The sequence below is a fragment of the Tiliqua scincoides genome, chromosome 6 (assembly GCF_035046505.1).
Source record: "Tiliqua scincoides isolate rTilSci1 chromosome 6, rTilSci1.hap2, whole genome shotgun sequence".
Taxonomy (NCBI): domain Eukaryota; kingdom Metazoa; phylum Chordata; class Lepidosauria; order Squamata; family Scincidae; genus Tiliqua; species Tiliqua scincoides.
Window position 1 is genome coordinate 84,638,961 of NC_089826.1, and position 18,310 is coordinate 84,657,270.

Genomic DNA, 18,310 nt, shown 5'->3' on the forward strand with positions numbered 1-18,310 from the left:
ACCAAGGTAACAGAATAAGAATAGAACATTGGGGACACCTAGTGGATTTAAAAAGACATTGCAAGGATAAGAACAGGACTTGACAAGTGAAGTAAGGAGGACGATACTCTGAGGACATCTAGTGGCGTTAAAAAACATTGCAAGACAAAGGTTTATTTGATTTAAAATTTCCCTGTGTTGGTTTTTATGGGTGAACAGTTGATTTTTTTTGATGATGTGATATATGGGTAACTGATAGAGATATATGTGATAACAGATATTTGAGTTTTACAGGAAAGAAGATATAAGAAGGAAGAAAAAGGATGACAGGAAAAGGAGCAAAAGTTAGGGGCTCTCTTGCCCTGGAGTCAAGCTTGGCAAAACTAACACAAGAGGAACCAAAAGAGAGATGCCCTTTACACTCTTACATAACACCAGAACCAGGGGACATCCCCTAAAATTGAGCGTTGGGAGGGTTAGGACTGACAAAAGAAAATATTTCTTTAACCATTGTCTGATTAGTCTGTGGAACTTCTTGCCACAGGTTGTGGTGATAGCATCTGGCCTAGATGCCTTTAAAAGGGGATTGGGCAAATTTCTGGAAGGAAGTTCATCACAGGTTACAAGCCAAGATGGGTATGTGCAACCTCCTGGTTCTAGAAGTAGGCTATCTCTGACATGCCGGATACAAGGGAGTGGCAATTGGCTGCAAGTCTCTTGTTATGTGTGCTCCCTGAGACATCTGGTGGGCCACTGTGAGACAGAGGACGCTGGACTAGATGGGCCTTTGCTCTGATCCAGCAGGACTGTTCTGTTCCTCTATTCCTCTTTACGAACGTATTTCACAAAGGTGTTCTAAGGTGTAAGTTAAAGTGTGAGTCCTTCAGGTGTGAGTCCTTGTCACAGAAACCTGTTTTACTATGCTTCTGTTAAGGGTGGTTTCTGCCTAATTCCTGGAATTTGAAATTGCCTATTTTCTGCGTGAGACTGTTGAGTTTTCCCCAGGACACTGCAGCTGTCAACAGAGGACAGTTACTAGTATGTCACCTTCTGAACACCTCTAAAGTCCTGAACATATCTACTCTGGGGCAGAAGGAAGGATAGGAATACCTTGAGTAATATATAGTCACACATACTAATTGTGTGTGTTTCGGATTGGGATGGCAGGAGTTGGAATGCATGGGGACAAGAGGGGGGAGTTGGGCAGCCCAATCATATTATGGCTGCTTCCCCTCAGTACATCGGCACCAAAATGGTCACCACTGTATCCCACGGGGCTGAGGAGGCAGATGGAGGTCTCCTTGGGGTAAGGGAACATCTCTTACCCGGTGTCAGGCCCAGGCAGCCCCAATGGGTCTACTTGGATCTGCACCAGGTCAACAGCTGGTGCAGATTCAAGTAGCCATCATAGGGCTTTCAGTTGTGGGGGGGGGAATAGGATGTGGCAGCAGCTTTTGCTGCTGTCCCCATCCCCCTCCCACGCCTGAACCACCCCTGGGCCACCCTCCCCCCATTCAAAATCACCCTGCCCTCCACCACCCACTACCCCGCTCGGCAGGTGACGTCTAGCGAAGACCTGCCAGTGCAGGCCTCACCACCAGCAACACTGGTCTCCACACAGCTGCAACATGCTTTACAACACTTTTGCAACTGCATGTGTGCCTGTTCTGTTGGCGGAAGCCAGCATAGAACGGGACCGTGAGTAAATAAAAAGTTCATATTTAACATTGAGACTATATGCTGTCTTTTATATACTACCCATGATTCGGACAAAGATAGTCTGTAACCACAAAGAAGGCTTTACTGACTGTTTTTGTGTGTGGTATGTGTGCTGCAAGGGCTGAAAGCTGTGTTGTGCCCTTACTCAAGGCACCCTCTTCTGTCCAGAGTGCAGATTACGAACTGCTACTGGGCTGTGAGGCTTCTACCCTCATCTATGTGGAATTCTGATCCCCAATAACCCCTTCCGTTTTCTTTAGGAATGTGTTGCAACACCAACCATTTAGTTGAAACCAGTTCTCAAGGGCTACAAAAGTACCTTTTCTAGGAGCTATATATGAGTGAAATAACAAGAGAAGGAGAGGGACGTAGAGATAAACAAGAGAGTATCTTTTGCAGAGACATAGTGGTTCTTGAGATGAAAGGATGGAGGCCACCTCTTTCCCATCACCAATTTTTATTGAAAGGCTGTTTTCCATTTTAGATCTGCATCTCTGTCCTGGCATTCTGAGGAAGTTCTAAAGGTTGCAGATCTTCTATCCCAGCAGCGTTCTTCCACCCCCAGTTCCTCACCCCCAGTTACAGTAAGGGCGTGATGACCTTTTCAGTTCTTCAGAAACCAATTGGTTCATTTAAGTGATTATTCGCTCAAATTTAGACTTCTCCTGTTGCTCAGTTCTACCTGAAAACCGGCACATATTAAGAGGTGCTTTTTTTTTTTTTTTTTACAAAACCATTTCAAATGGAGAAATTAATGCACCAGGTTATGCAGAAGTAATATGTATAGAAGAAAAGACTTTTCCAATTTTTCCTAAAGGGTGTTTTCAGCTTGCAATAATGAATGTGTTAAGACATGTATGAAAATGCATTAAAGGATCAGAAGGACTCTCTCATTGGGTCTTCTGGTTCCTAATAAATAATAAATCTGATGATTAACAACAGTGGCACGAGGAAAGCACAGTACTAGGAAACAACAACTGTATCAAATCCAGCATTAAAAGAGTATATTAATTTTAATATACAACATTTATATGCGCAGAGAGTTAAGAAAATGCAGAAAACAAAAGCAACAGAACGGGAGCTTCCCAGATGAATCGTATTCAAATATTTCTCTTAACATCCAAAAGGTGTGATGGAGTGAAAAGTGCAGCTTAAAAGAGTTTACTGACGTTTAAGGAGCCACAAAGGTTTATGCTGATCTAAAGAGCTGAAGTAGGACCACCACCAAGGTTTCTCTCGTGGCTGGACAGATGATCTTCCATCTTCTCTTGGTTCTGGATTAGTATGTTGTGCAAGGGGGTCAAAATGTTCCAGTGGATCATATCCCGCATATGTGCTTCCCATGGTCTTCTGGATATTTTGGGAGAACTTCCCATGGGCAGGTCGCAAGACAAAGTCTACCCGTCCAGCCTTCTTCATCTTGGCAGGCAAATTCACCTTCTTGATAACTTTACTGTATCCACGAGCCTGAGCACTGACAATGTAGGTTCCAGGAGGCAGGAGTCTCCAATAGTCTCCGTCATCAGCTATAAGTGACATATATCATGATCTGAATTTTCAAGTAATATAAAAACATACTTCTACATATGCCCATCCATAGATCTCTGCTAGTAGTATAAGGCAGGGGTGCTCAAACTTTCAACTTTAGGGATGTTGGACCTTTAACAAGTGTATAGAAGAGAGAATTTCAGCAGGTGCAACTTGTCATCCCACAGATGACAAGCTGCACCTGCTGAAATTCTCTCTTCTATACACTTGTTAAAGGTCCAGCATCTCTAAAGTTGAAAGTTTGAGCACCCCTGGTATAAGCACCCCTTGCATTCCTGGTATAAGGTGAATTACAAACCATAATGAGGTTTTCAAAAATGTTAATTTTTATTGGTACCTAATGAGGATTGACAGCTATCACATTCCTATCAGAACAAAATATTCCAGTATTGTGATTTTCAGAGGCTACTGATCAAGTTCTCAGAATATAGCCCTAAGCATGCTGGTTTGGCAAACAAGTTTCAAGTTGACTTATTTTTAGATGAAGGTGTTGTGAAACTTGCAGCACAGTCCTAAGCATTTATTGAGCTGGTGCAGCCTGAGCCAGCCTGCCAGTGCCACATCCTGTGCCAGCATCAGTTGGCACCAGTAAAGTTGCGCCAGGTGACGTGTGGGCTGGGAGAAGTTGGCTGAAGGGCGTGTTGGATAGGGAAAGGGGGCATTTTTGGGCAGAGGGAGGATGGAATGAGGGGAGGATGGGACCTGGGAGGGGGTGTGTGACAGCAGCGAATGCTGCATCCAAACACTTTTCCCAGGCTGAGCAGCCCTACACGGGGCTTCCTGAATATGCACTAGCGATATAGCTGGTGCAGATCTGAAAAGCTCCATAGAGGTGGGGCTTTACCCAGGGTAAGGGGAAATATATCCCTTTATCCCATGCAGCCTGGCTGTGCCAACAGTTTAGGATTGGCTAACACAGTGTGCCAACACTGTTAAGGTTTGACAGACAGAAAATGAAAATTCACTGTATATTGGAACTGAATTCTTAGGAAACACATAAGCATTGGCTACTTATACAAGAAATCCAAAAAGCATCAATTTAATAAAAGCAGCTGGCTTGTATCTTTGCTTCCTAGGTTCCTGAATGCCAGTTTTTTATGAGCAAACAGAAATTCTTATTTTATCACAGACAATGTCTTGTTTTCTAAATCAGACAAATGCCCAACCTGTCCACTTCACTGAATTACACATTTACAAAAAGTCCATGCAGGATATTAGAACAGAAGTTTAATTTTGCTGAATAAAATTTGAACTAATTCTTTATTGCCATTCCTTGACAACTTATATCACAATTAAATTTGGAAGCTTCTGAAATTTTGGTTCTTTTGGTGCTATTTATAATCTTTTAGTAGTTTCAGACTCAACAAGAAAAGATCTGAATCAAATGTTCTTGGCTCTTCAGAAATCTTTATTTGGGGATGTATGTATGAATGTACGTATGTGTGTGTGTGTGTGGATATTGTATGTCCCTCATCTACACTTTAAGATTGACTAGGGAAGTCTTGCTCCCAGTCCATTCAACTGGGAAGATGAATTAAGTGGAAACTAAGAACAGAGGTTAACAAAACTTGCCAAACTGGTGTACTGACTCACTGCCCTTTCAATTTTCCAGAAATAATGCAAGATGTTTGTGTTGCCTGTTTCATGTTTAATTATTTAGACATTACAGTGGGATGGCTTCACAGCTTTTGGTTTTCCTAAGATGACTTCAATATAGGATGTATTCGAATATAAACAAATGCCAACAATAATAAATATTATTGCATTCCAGTGGGAAAATTAAAAACTCATGCGACATCCTAATTTTTTTTAATCAACCCTTAAGATCAGTGCTTAATCTGCTTCTTCAATCTAATTACCTGTAAGAATGTCATGGCGGAGGCCTTTGACGGAAATGCGGGCATTCTTTATTGGGGTGCCGTATTTATCCGACACAACTCCTTTTATCCCACGATGAACCTAACAAGAAAGAAAACCATTTTAACAAGTGTTAATGCAGCAGTCCCTTGATATCTATGCAGGTTCGGCTTTGCACGCCCCCCCCCCCCAGGTGGATACCAATATATGCGGGTGCTGGAGTTCCTTTGAAATACGTTAAAAAAATAAAAACCAGTATGAAAATAGCTGCTGTCTCTCTCCCTTTCTTTAATGGTTCTTTGAATCCAACCCATTTTGTTTCAGACTATATCTCCTTCTTCAAGTAAGTATCTAATATCAGTTGTAGCTACCCAGATTTTTTTTTTTGGGGGGGTGTCAGTAGATATATCTGCCTTAAACTTAGAAGGTTCACACAAATTCTGAGTTTCCACATGGACTGCATTTGCTGGAACAAAGAAATCAAGCTCAGGATAGATTCTAATTTGATCTCATATTTACACTGATTGAATGGGTATTCTCCAGATTACCAATTCATAATATACTTTCCTGTATTGATAAGAACTGTGCAACACAAAAAAAGGCTGGCAACAAAAAAAAAATGACATTTGCAAATGCACATTCACTTTCCTCAGGCCCACGTTTGTGACAAGATTAAGAAGATTCATATTTTGTTCATTGAGCAGCCTTGAAAAAACAGACCAAGTAACCTGGTCCCTGTCAAAAGGACAAAAGTTTGAATCAGTCCTGGCAGCTCAATCCTTATCAGGAGTGACTCAGTCAACTTTATTAGAGGGCTGCTTTACTCGTAGCCCGTTTCTTCTTGAAAGCTTCAACTCCATGGATTTAATCCAACCCCATTTGTATTTGCTAAAGCAGATCAGCATAAAGCCAAATTAATTTATGGGTTTGCACTGGCCATTGTACTGAGGGATGGCACTACAAATAATGCCAGGTTGCTTAATAAAGAGTCAAGACGCACAGGGAGAAGCTGGCATGTTTCCTAACAACTTTAAATCACTTAGTACAAATGGCACAAGGCATAATACAAATCTGCTAACGACATGGAAAGGGAGGTTTCGAAGCTAGTTTTTGTGGCCATTTATTGCCCCGTAGCTGTTGGTTATGAGCTGGAAAAGCACTTTGGTGGAGTGTTGCTGGGCCAATTGCTTCAACAGCCTTTCTCCAAAAAATATAAGCTTGAAGCCTCACAGGAAGAGGATTTGAGAAGAGCCGTTTAAAGTCTGAAATAAGCTTGAAAATCAATAACAAGGATAGCAGGATTTCATATTAAAATATCCAGTCAAAGGGGAACATGAAAGAAAACTCTTAGTTTGAACCTGTTAGGCATAAATATTTGAAGCAAACACAGCTAGTGAATGTGGAGTTTGTCCCATTTGAAAGGCTAGATGCCTGTTCAAAATTTCAGCAATTTGAGTTACTCGGGAGTGCTGCAAAAGAAAAAGGTCCATCACTGCCCAGTAAATATCCTGCAGTGATCTTGCTATGGTGTGTGCAATAATATTCATGGTCTGGCTGGCCTTGCCGGACATCACTATCATGCACTGAGCCCTGTAGATAGCGCTGCAGATAAGCAAAAGTTGGCCAATAGGCCAAAACGGTGTTGGCGTGAGAACTGGAGTTTGTAAAGCACAAACTCTACAGGTAAATAATAGGATGGAGAGCGGTAAGGAAACTAGAACCAAGTTGATAAACTGGTATAGCATAGAGGCACAGAGAATTGTGAGCCAAGAGGTTCTGGCCTCACCTTGGACATGAGCTCATTAAGTAGCATTAGATATTGCTTGGGAACCTTAGCCCCTATTACCGGCCTACTACACAGATTCTAGGGATTGCTGAGATAACACATATAAAGAGTTTTGAATGAACATTCATCACACACAGTGGACCCTTCTTATCTGTGGGTTTGCCATCTACAGATGTATCCACGGGGGCCTTCTGGTAGCTTCCGGGAGGTGTTCCAAGGAGTGGGGAGGCTCTGTGCTGCCTCCCTGGACCTCAGAAGGCACTTCCAGATGTCGGTGTGAACCAAAAGTACCGTCTGAATGCATCTGGGAGGCCTCCAGAAGCCCAGGGAGACCGCATATGGCCTCCCTGCTTCTCAGAACACTCCCAGGTGCGACCGGAAGGCACTTGTGGTCACATCGGGGAGGTCCTGTGAGGACCAACCAGATTTGATTATCCCTGGAAAATGGTATCTGCAAGGGAGCCTGGAATAGATGCCCTGCAAATACTAAGGACCCACTGTACATTCATTATTTCAGTAATCCCAACGACAGTGCTATGTGAAAAGTTTTTGAAATGTGATTTTTGTATGTGCAGCCACATCCCCCTCCCAAAAGGGTGAAAACCCAACAGAAAAAAACCGAGCAGAAAACAAAAAAGGTGGGTTGGGTACCTGTGGTCACACACCTTCCAGGTTTCATCCCACCCACTAGGACAATGTCTGCTTTTGGCTGCTTTGCGCACATGCCCGATCTTGTCTGATCTCGGAAGCTAAGCAGAGTCAGGCCTGGTTAGTACTTGGATGGGAGACCGCCTGGGAATACTGGGTGCTGCAGGCTTATACCATAGTCTTTCGAGACTGAAGGTTGCCAACCAGTGTTCCCAACTGGAACCATGTGGAGGTAGCATTCACATTACTATATATATGAAAAATAAATAAGAACCTGGTTTAGGTTTTTGCTTTTTCCTGTCCTTTTTTTGGGTGGGGAAAGGGTCTGGTAAAGCAATGTGCGGTGGCGTAGCTGGAGAGGGAGGAGCACTCAGCCTGGCAGCGAGGTGGGTGAGCGGCCCCTCCCTTCAGAGCCATTCCCGGTGGGGGGGGGAGCAAAACGGAGCCATACAGAGCTGCTCGCCCAAAACGGAGCCGCTCGTCCACCTCCCTACCAGGCTGAGTGCTCCGCCCCCCCCTCCAGCTATGCCACCAGCTATGTGGGTCCCAATAGATTGTTGTTTTAAAAATTGGTCATGAAGCTAAAGAGTTTGGGAAGCCCAGCTATAGAGTCTAAAGTGCTTGCTAATGTTAAGTATTCTGTCCAGTAGTTAAGGGAAAGAGTGGAGTGTAACTAATTGAACGGGCCTTTATGTTACACGGGACTACCTGAAAAGGAACACAGAATGAGGCCACAGTCTTTTGGACAACAAATACAGCAGGTGCTACCCCAATAGGGCAACCTAAACAACTGGCTTTCAGTGCCATTGAAACAGTTTCTCTTTAGCCCCTTGCAGCTGGGTTTCTGCCTCTGCCTGACCACATGCATTGCAGCACTACATGTCGCCCTGCTCAAGTATTCAGGTTGGCAACGCAAGGTTGTGTAAAGCTAACATTGTGCTGCTGGGTCCCCAACCAGTCAGACCAGGAATAAATCATTGTGATACCTGTAGTATATCATGAGAATCACCAAAAGAATGCTTGCTCTTTTCACCGCAGTATTTTTTTTTTTTTGCTTCTGGATGTTCACTTTTAACTCTTAACATGGTGTACCAATTTCTCAAATGAAAAAAAAAACCACCCAATAAATTATACACGTTGCAAAATGCCAAACTATTAGTTATTGTCAATATGTAGGTAGCCTTCTGGATGTCATGAAGGCCAATTTTTTTCCTTAATTAAAAGCAGAATCCTACGCAAGCCTACTCAGAAGTAAGTCCCACTGAATTCAATGGGGTTTATTCTTAGGTAAGTGTGCATAGGGTTGCAGCCTGTATTTCTCTTTTCCTGCCACCGACACTGGCATTTCCTGTCAAAAAGGCATCAGGACAGCTGTTAGGTCAGAACACACTGGTCCAGTTATTATTATTAAGAAAACTTGTTGGCAACCTTCAGTCTCGAAAGACTCTGGTATCGCGCTCTGAAAGATGGTTCTGGAACAGCTGAAAAGGCCGATTCGGGAGTGACAATCCCTTCCACACTGGGAGCAAGTGCAGTCTGTCCCTGGTCTGTCTCCCTGGCTATGGGCCTTTCTTCTTTGCCTCTTAGCCTCAGACTGTTGGCCAAGTGTCTCTTCAAACTGGGAAAGGCCATGCTGCACAGCCTGCCTCCAAGCGGGCCGCTCAGAGGCCAGGGTTTCCCACTTGTTGAGGTCCATTCCTAAGGCCTTCAGATCCCTCTTGCAGATGTCCTTGTATCGCAGCTGTGGTCTACCTGTAGGGCGCTTTCCTTGCACGAGTTCTCCATAGAGGAGATCCTTTGGGATCCGCCCAGCATCCATTCTCACGACATGACCGAGCCAACGCAGGCATCTCTGTTTCAGCAGTGCATACATGCTAGGGATTCCAGCACGTTCCAGGACTGTGTTGTTATAAGAACTGTGTTGTTCTAAGGACTGTGTTGTATAAGAAAACTTATAGATACAGTATGTATACGTGTACGTTCATACATGCATGCATGTGAAGACGTCCTTCTCAGGGATTAGGAGGTCAAGGCAGAGTGAGTTGAAGGACTGTGAGAGCCCCAGAAACATTTGTGAGAAATACAAGGATGCCCTACTTAAATAGTTTGTCTAGGACATCATAAACCTGGACGGCTGGAGAGTTGCAACATTTCACAACATCCCAGGCTCTGTTCGTAACTATGCCGACAATGCCCAGTAGTAGCTACAGATAAGCACTCCTTATTTGGAGTAAGAAATTAATACAAGGAACTAGTCTGACCACAGGAATTTGGACACTTTTTCCAAGTCCTCAGTGATCATCTCATGCTGGGCGGATGGGACTCCAGAGCCAGCCGTGAATTGCCACTCACAGTGATAAAGGCAGCTGGGTCCTGTGAGCGAATCCTGCCACAAATCATCCTACGTGGACAACTCAGTAAATGAGAAGAATGAGAGTAAGTTGCAAACAAGGAACTCTACCATTTCCATGAGCTTCAGAAGGGCTTCTTTGTTTTCATGCCAGAGTGCATACAGTTCGTTTTCCAGGGGAAACTTCTCACAGCCAAGCTCCAACGTAATTTCAAAACAGTTTGTATGCAGGTAATTAAAATCTGCCATTCCTGAAAAAGGACAGCAAGAGAATTTGTTAGTACAGAGCTAACAAAAGTGACCATAATCAGCCATGGTCATGCAAACACTGAGGCACTTTCACATGACCATAAAAACACCTTCAGGGGTCCCAAGGTTTATTTGGGTGCATGCATGGATGTGAGACAGGAAAAAGGAGAGGCATTTATAAAAAGAAATACATTCTAATCAAGGTAGTTTCATAGGCACCTTTCAACCACATGAAATGAAAAAGGTAATTTTGTTGCTTGCCCAGGACTGTAAAACCAGAGATGTTCTCAAACATACAGGAGACAACAATACATGACTGTTGAGCTATGCTTGGTTTGGCAGGTCACAAGCTATGCATTACCACATTTGGCTAAAGTGTGTACTTTTCTTCTAATATTGGCACTGTAGAACTAAAGACCTCAGCCTACCTGATTTTAGGAGTAGTTATAATTCAGGGGTGCCCAAACTCCAGCCCTGGGGCCACTTGCAGCCCTCAAGGACTCCCAATGCGGCCCTCAGGGAGCGCCCAGTCTCCAATGAGCCTCTGGCCCTCTGGAGATTTGCTGGAGCCCACACTGGCCTGACGCAACTGCTCTCAGCATGAGGGCGACTGTTTGACTTCTCATGTGAACTGTGGGATGAGGGCTTCCTCCACTGCTTGCTGTTTCATGTCTGTGATGCAGGAGCAGCAGCAAAGGCCAGCCTCGCTTTGTGCAAGGCCTTTTATAGGCTTTGAGCTTTGCAAGACCTTCATTCATTCATATAAGTTCATCTTTAATATATTCATTTATGTAAACCTATGTAAATTTATTCAAATTTTAAATGTAAATTAATTCTTTTTTTTCTCCGGCCCCCGACATAGTGTCAGAGAGACGATGTGGCCCTCCTGCCAAAAACTTTGGACACCCCTGTTATAATTCACCAACGTGAAAATAATGTGCAGTGGTATGGCTTTTCCATCATAAGCCTTTGTACCCCTGTGACGACTTGGACAATAAACGTAAAATTACATGCACAGCAATCAAATTACTATAGAGATTCTGACCTCCAGCAAAGCTATACCACTCAGCACCATTTATGATGCCTCCTCGTTTCACAAAGTTTCCACCACAGCGGAGTTCTGACTTGTCTGAGATGCCAGGGTGCGCCTCTGCATAGGTTTTGGACAGCAACTTAAACATCTGAAAGAAAATGTTAGGTTCTGTTCATATATCAGGCACAGAAGCATAAACATTTGCTTTTATTTTGCCTTCCAGTTGGTTCCATTTGAGCTGGTTCATGCTTGTGAGTAACTTGTGATGCAACACCATTGGCAACATTAGGGGGAGGTCACTGGGGTCCCTGACAATGCACTGCCAGCTGGTGATGTCATCAGCCAGTGCACAGGCTATGGAGAGACTGGGGAGAGCCCAGCTGATTGATGGCTGTCCCAAGTGGGGCCAACTGGTCAGACTCATCTTCAAAAGGTCAGGAGGGAGGAAGTGAAGGGGTGGCAGAGAGGAGGAGGAAGTAAGAGAGGGGGGAAGAAGGAGGGGTAGGTGAGACAGGAAATAGAGCACAGGAGGACAAGAAAAGAAAGGGAAAAAGAGCCTGAGAGAAAATAGAGGTAGAGAAGGAGGAATAAGCGAGTCAGGCACAGGCAGAGGGGTGAGACAAGGCAGGAAAAGGGGGAGATGCCCAGGCTCCATTGCCTTAATCTTTCCTTAGTTTTGCTTCAATATTTCATATAAAAGAAGCAGAGCTGAATGTCATTAATGGCAGCAATACAGATGACACCAAATGCCAAAACTTTGCCCAAGGAGAGGAACAAAGTTGACTTTTATAGGATTCTACAGGCAAAGTCTTGGGGGAAGAGAGAAACGAGCAGACGCCCATCTCCATCTTGTAGGAGCTTCTAAAATGAAATGAGAGGAATACCAAACCAGCCTCACACATGCCAAACAGGTCACAGACATTACCTCCACCTATGGGTAAGGTACCTACACCTGAAGATCAAAACTACCTGTAGCCATGGAAAGGTGTGACAAGATCAGAAAAGTATCTGGCCTAGATGCCTTTAAAAGGGGATTGGACAAGTTTCTGGAGGAAAAATCCATTATGGGGTACAAGCCACGATGTGTATGCGCAACCTCCTGATTTTAGAAATGGGTTATGTCAGAATGCCAGATGCAAGGGAGGGCACCAGGATGAGGTCTCTTGTTATCTGGTGTGCTCCCTGGGGCATTTGGTGGACCGCTGTGAGATACAGGGAGCTGGACTAGATGAGCCTATGGCCTGATCCAGCGTGGCTGTTCTTATGTTCTTAACTGCCCAGTCAATCTGGCAGTGAAGATAATGGATCAAGGTGACAAGACTCAGGCTTGGTCAGAAACCACAACAGCAAGGGCCCAGAAATGGCAGAGAGATGGTTTCTAATGGATTCATAACATACCAAAGCCAGGAAAATGGGGAACGTCACAATGAATGCAAGCCTCAGTTCCAAAAGTCCCTTTCAGAGAAGTGTTCATACTGAGTGAGCAGCTGCCTTTCAGCTTCAAATGTGCCCAAACACCATCAATTTCCTAGTCTGGGCAGTGCTTGTGGCACCTGCTGAAGGAACCACACACGTACCATCTGGTGGGACTATTTCAGTGGCAGCGTGGTCTTCTCCCAATTCTACTTTCAGCCCCCAAGGTCTGAACCCTGGTCTGCCTGGCCAGTGTTTCTACTTTTGTTTTACATTCATGTTTTGTGAATGTAACGTGAGGATGCTGGGTTATTTATCATCATCACATTGATACAAGTAACGATTCCTTAATTGTGTCCAAACCACTATTTGGATGGCACAGTCTAATGCAGGGGTGCCAAACTCATTTCATACAGCGGACCAAATAGCATTCTTGATGCCTGCTGAGGGCCAGAAATGATGTCATTAAGCAGGAAGTGATGACCAGAAATAAGCACTTCTTTCTCACTTAGGAACTCATTCGCTGCAAGTGACAGAAGAGAAAATATGCAAATCTTGATTGTATTTTCAAGATATGGGAGAACCCAATTATCACACAGGCCGCCCTTTAATAATAATAATAATACACAGTATTTATATACCGCCTTTCTTGGTCTTTATTCAAGACTTTATTCAAGGCGGTTTACACAGGCAGGCTTATTAAATCCACGCAGGGATTTTTACAAATTGAAAGAAGGTTCTCTCTTTCAAGAACCACTACATATTCAAGATGTTACACTCCGATCTGGTTTAACATTCTGGCCTCCATCCTCCCACGCTCCGAGCAGATGGAACAGCTCAGCTGCAGCTTGTCAGCTGCTCCAAGGTCGCACGGTGCTGGTGGCCTCGAACTGGCGACTTTGTGGATGTTAATCTTCAGGCAAATGGAGGTTCTACCCTCTAGACCAGACCTCCTGCCCTTTCAGCAGTGGCAATTCAGCACAGCTCAGCAGCTGATGGTGGTGCTGGGAGAGCCCAAGGGCTGAATAAAGAGCTTCTGGGAGGGTGCATCTAGCCCATGGGTCTTACATTTGACACCCCTGATCTAATGCAAGCTTACTCAGAAGGAAATCCCACTGAGGTCAACGCTACTTGCTCCCAGGTAAGGGAATATAGGATCACAGCCAGTCACCTTTCTTTATCTGAACCAAACATTTTCACAGTAAAAGCTTCTGATTGGTGACCTCTCCTGCACTCTTCTGAAGGTGCTAAATGCTGTGAGGCTCATTGTTTCATTGCACAAAGCTTGCAGGCTGAAGTAATGAATGCCCCTTCCAAGGGTACCTCTATTTTTCTCCCAGCACAAACTCAAATGGTTTATATTAGCCCTGGTTGAAATGTCAGTAGTGCTAGACTGCAGACGTTCGATTAACAAAATTTGAAAAACCTCACAAAGAGGCACTCAGCTGTGCATGTGCCTGGCTCAGATATTCTGGTGGCGAAGTGTCTGTGTGGGAGAAACCAGCAAATGCTACGGAGTCATGAAGGAGCACATGTGCCATCGAGATTAAGAGGGGGAGACAGCCAGGCCCTGAGTGCTTGTGACTGAGCAGTCAAACGAGGGGCTGCAGCTCAGAGGGAGCCTCTGGCCGAGGAGCAGACAGGCTGCAAAAGCAAGGAGAGGCAAGCCGAGAGTTTGCATGACACTTTTCACTCTGGGTGAAGGAACCCAGTTGAGTCTGCATGCAAAGAACAGAGTTCCAGGTTGAACTGGTCATAGGAACAGCAGGCTGCAGGGGCTGCTATATGAAAATGCAAAAGCCACAATGCACTACACTTCTCTGTGTTTGCATTGGGTGGTCTGCTTCACACGTTACTCAGAAACAGTCACAGAGTGACTGGCACATGCCCTGCCCAGGTTTCCAGTTCTCTATGGCTTCGTATAGAGATTTTTAATTTTATTTTTCACATTTTTATACCGCCCTTCCTCCAAAGAGCTCAGGGTGATGTACATAGTTCCTCCCCTCCAGGGCTTCCCTGGTCTTCCTAATGCCTTTTAAAGGCATAAAAACGTCACCTCCAGTTTAATGAGAAAGACAGAAGTGACCTTTGGGGGGGGGGTCTAAATGACTATTCTGGGCCAGCAGAGGCCACAGGTGGATGTGGCAGCCTCTGCAGGATTCAGGAAGCCCTCTGGATGGACGGGGAGTGCATCTCCCTCTGCTTCAAGAGGGCAGGGGGTGTATGCACACTCAGCTGTCCACAGGGAGTTCCAGAACGGAACCCCTGTGGATATCGGGGCACACCTGCATATTCTTCTTCTTCTGGCAACTTACCTGTTTGTTGTCATAACTCCAGATAAGCAATGCTTCATGCTTAATCACTTAATCATTTCCAGGAGACGTGAAGGGGCTTTTGATTAATCAGACATATATTATTCCTCTTCCACTTGCAGTTCAATTATTTGAAGCCATAAAATGAACAAGAGGAAGGTGAGAAACTGAAGTGCCTTTTAAAATGCCCCAGAGGAAGAAAGCTCAAAGTCTAATCCTAGACAGATTCACTCGGAAGGAGATTCTACCAGTTTTCAAGGAAAGATGTTTCGAGCTGCAGCATAACTAGAAAGCAAGCAGAGCTTCTCTAAACATGACATCACTGCCCTCTTCTGCCGTCCTTTTGTTTTACACAGAGATACTCTTTCCTCACTTTTGCTCTTTCTGGGGTCAATTATTTTAAATTCCTGGGACAGTTCCCAAGACCAGATGCTGAGCAGGGCTCAACCATTTCCTTTTTCAAAATGCTGCAGGCCTTATTCTCCAATGCACTGTGAAGTGCGCACGGCGAGTCATTTCAACAAGCACAATTGGGGCTTGTTCCATAGTTACTTTGCTTGTCATACAATTTGCACATATATTTTTGTCAGGCGTTTGAAAAATTCATACCAGCTCACTGCAAAGATGTCCCCAATGGTTCATCAGTGTAACATTACCTTCTCATCAGGAGTAGGGGAGAGCATTTTCTCTTCCAGTGGATGCACCGAATAGTCAAAAGGATAAGAAACCACCAAATCTCCTCCATGAAGGCTGGCAGACAGTACGAATGGAATGGACTTGAGCCACTTCATCACAGCTTTGGTCTCAGGGGCCACCTGGAGAACATTTCGAAGATGACTGCGTTAAGACATGTTTATGATGTTCTGATTAAGAAATATCAGTGTAAGACATAGTGCGGGGGGGGGGGCTAAACCATTAAATCACTTGGAAGGTGTAATGAAGCATCTTTGTACAACAGATATTGCGATAGCTCAGGAAAGTAGAGAGAGGTCATTGTGACATGCAACGATAAAGGCTTTGCTACTAAAAGTAGAACTGAACTTTGTACTATTCCTACTCTAGGGCTGCAACCCTATACAACAGAGGTGCCCAAAGTGTGCGTTGCAATGCCCTGGGGCACCGCGAGGGACTCACTGGGGCATTGCAGTATGCCTGCTGCCTAGCAGCAAGACAGTGACATGTCCCTGCAAACAGCAGTAGGAGGCTCGGTGTGGCAGGCAGAGCTGCTGTGTGTGGCTTTCATGTGCTTGGAAAGAGGCTGTTGCCTGCCCTGAACCTGTTACTGCTGTTTGTATGCTCTTGGTTGCCATCACATCAAACGTTTCATAACATCATACTCAAGAACAAAATGTAAGAACATAAGAAAAGCCCCGCTGGATCAGACCAAAGGCCTATCTAGTCCAACTTCCTGTATCTCACAGTGGCCCACCAGATGCCTCAGGGAGCACAGGAGGCAACAAGATACCTCCATTCTAATGCCACTCCCTTGCATCTGGCAAGTCAAAGACAGCCTACTTCTAAAACCAGATTGATGGAGGAAAAGTTCATCAGGGGTTACAAACCGTGATGGGTGTATACCCATCACGGTTTGTAACCCATGATGGACTTTTCCTCCATCAATCTGTCCAATTCTAGTCTGGCATCTAGACCAGACAGCATCACAACATCCTGTGGCAAGGAGATCCATAGTCTAACTACATGCTGGGTAAAGAAATATTTTCTTTTGTCTGTTCTAAGTCTCCTAACACTCAATTTGAGTGGATGTCCCCTGGTTCTGGTGTTGTGTGAGAGTGTAAAGAGCATCTCTCTATCCATTCTGTCCATCCCCTGCATAATTTTGTAAATCTCAAGCATATCCTCCCTCAGGTACCTTTTTCTAGACTGAAACCACTTCTGGGGTCCAAGTGCTGCATCTGCAGCACAAAGGGTGTCATGAGCCAGGTAGGTTTGGGAAGCCCTGCTATACTCACTCACCACGAATAACAGCCCAATCCTAAACTTCCAGGCACTCAGAAGGACTGTGGTGCCAAAATGGTGATCACTGTATCATGCAGGAGCTGGGAAGTTGCCCAAGGTCCCCTCAGGAAAGGGGAAGTTCATCCCCTTCTTCTGAGTAAGGGCGCAAGCCCCACAATGGGGCTTCTCAAGTCTGCACTGGCTATTTTACTGATAAAGACTTGAAAACCGCAGTGCTGGGCTTTCCAACACAACACAGAGAATAGGATCTAGTGGGGGAGTCCTCTACCGGTCCCATCCCCCTCCTGGGCTGGTTCCTCCCCCTGCCCCACCCTCTCCCCGGAACACTCTGGTGTCACACCCTGGAAACCAGCATCACCACTCAACGGTCTCACTCACCTCCAGTGAGGTGAGTGAGGTGAGGCGGTGTCCTTCTGGCGCTGGACCCAGGGCCAACTCTTTTTGGCCCAGCACCAAGCACTCCCTTCTTCCATGGTGCTGTAAATGTGCTTTAAGACATGTTTACGACACCTAGCACTGGTGCTGGAGCTGAATGCTGGCACTAGTGATCCATGAGATAGGGCCTTAAGTCCCATTGAAATCAGTGTGACTTACTTTTGAGTAGCTATGCATAGGCATATACTAAGGATCTTTTAAATGTGGACAAAGAAGGTCTCTTTTATTTTGGTCATCAGAATTTAAGCTATTGGGTCTTATGTTGATGACACATAGAACATATTTAATAAAATTATTGTAGTCCGTACCTTACCCCACCAGTAAGACTGTGGAATGGGAAGGTGGTCAGTACGTGCCCCTCTGATCTTTGCTAGTCTATAAGCTTCTGATGTCAAATCTGGGAAATTCCTGTTAAGATCAAGATTCTGAGCTGTTTGTCTCCCATTTATCCATCCATTATAGCCTGCTCCCTAATTAGGATAAAAAAAAGAAAGATAAGATTCAAAACACTGGCAAGAGCAGGAGTCACAGAGAGCCAATGTAACTTTTAAACGATGAACTGAGTCTTTTGCATTTATCTACTGAAAATAATTCAGGGCATGATCTTTAAGAACAGTCACAAACCTCTAGTAAACTCCCTGCTCCCCCCACCCACTTCTAGAATGTGAATCCAAGAATGTGCTTTATTAATAATAAAAAAAATATTTAAAAGGTTCAAATAAATATATACACATTTCCTTTCTCCCAAGGTTCTTTATACCATCAAAAATACATGAACGATTAGATCTAAAGAGCTAGATCAAGGGTTCTCAGACTTCTCAGAAGTAAAACTCCCAAGGTAAGACTTTGCGGGGCAAGGGGAGACAGCTGAAAAAAGCTGCTGCAAACCGCTTCGGGTTTCGCAATCGCAAACTGGAAAGAGTCTACAATAGCTTTTCTCAGTATTCTGAGACTTGGGAAACCCTGCAGAGGACTACACAACTGAAACTCCTGGACTTTGCAGC

The 18,310-nt window shown here is 44.6% G+C and overlaps 1 protein-coding gene across 1 annotated transcript in view; it reads right to left on the minus strand.

Moving 5' to 3' along the window:
- Positions 1-2,692: 2,692 nt before the first annotated feature.
- The window catches only part of CPZ (carboxypeptidase Z), a 36,408-nt gene continuing 20,790 nt past the window's right edge, over positions 2,693-18,310 (minus strand). Inside the window, exons 6-11 of the mRNA XM_066632366.1 lie at positions 17,615-17,776; positions 15,551-15,709; positions 11,182-11,317; positions 9,999-10,138; positions 5,106-5,205; positions 2,693-3,224 (exon numbers count right to left, since the gene is read on the minus strand). Coding sequence (XP_066488463.1) covers positions 2,860-3,224; positions 5,106-5,205; positions 9,999-10,138; positions 11,182-11,317; positions 15,551-15,709; positions 17,615-17,776 — 1,062 coding nt within the window. The 3' untranslated portion in view covers positions 2,693-2,859. The remainder of the gene's footprint in view (positions 3,225-5,105; positions 5,206-9,998; positions 10,139-11,181; positions 11,318-15,550; positions 15,710-17,614; positions 17,777-18,310) is intronic.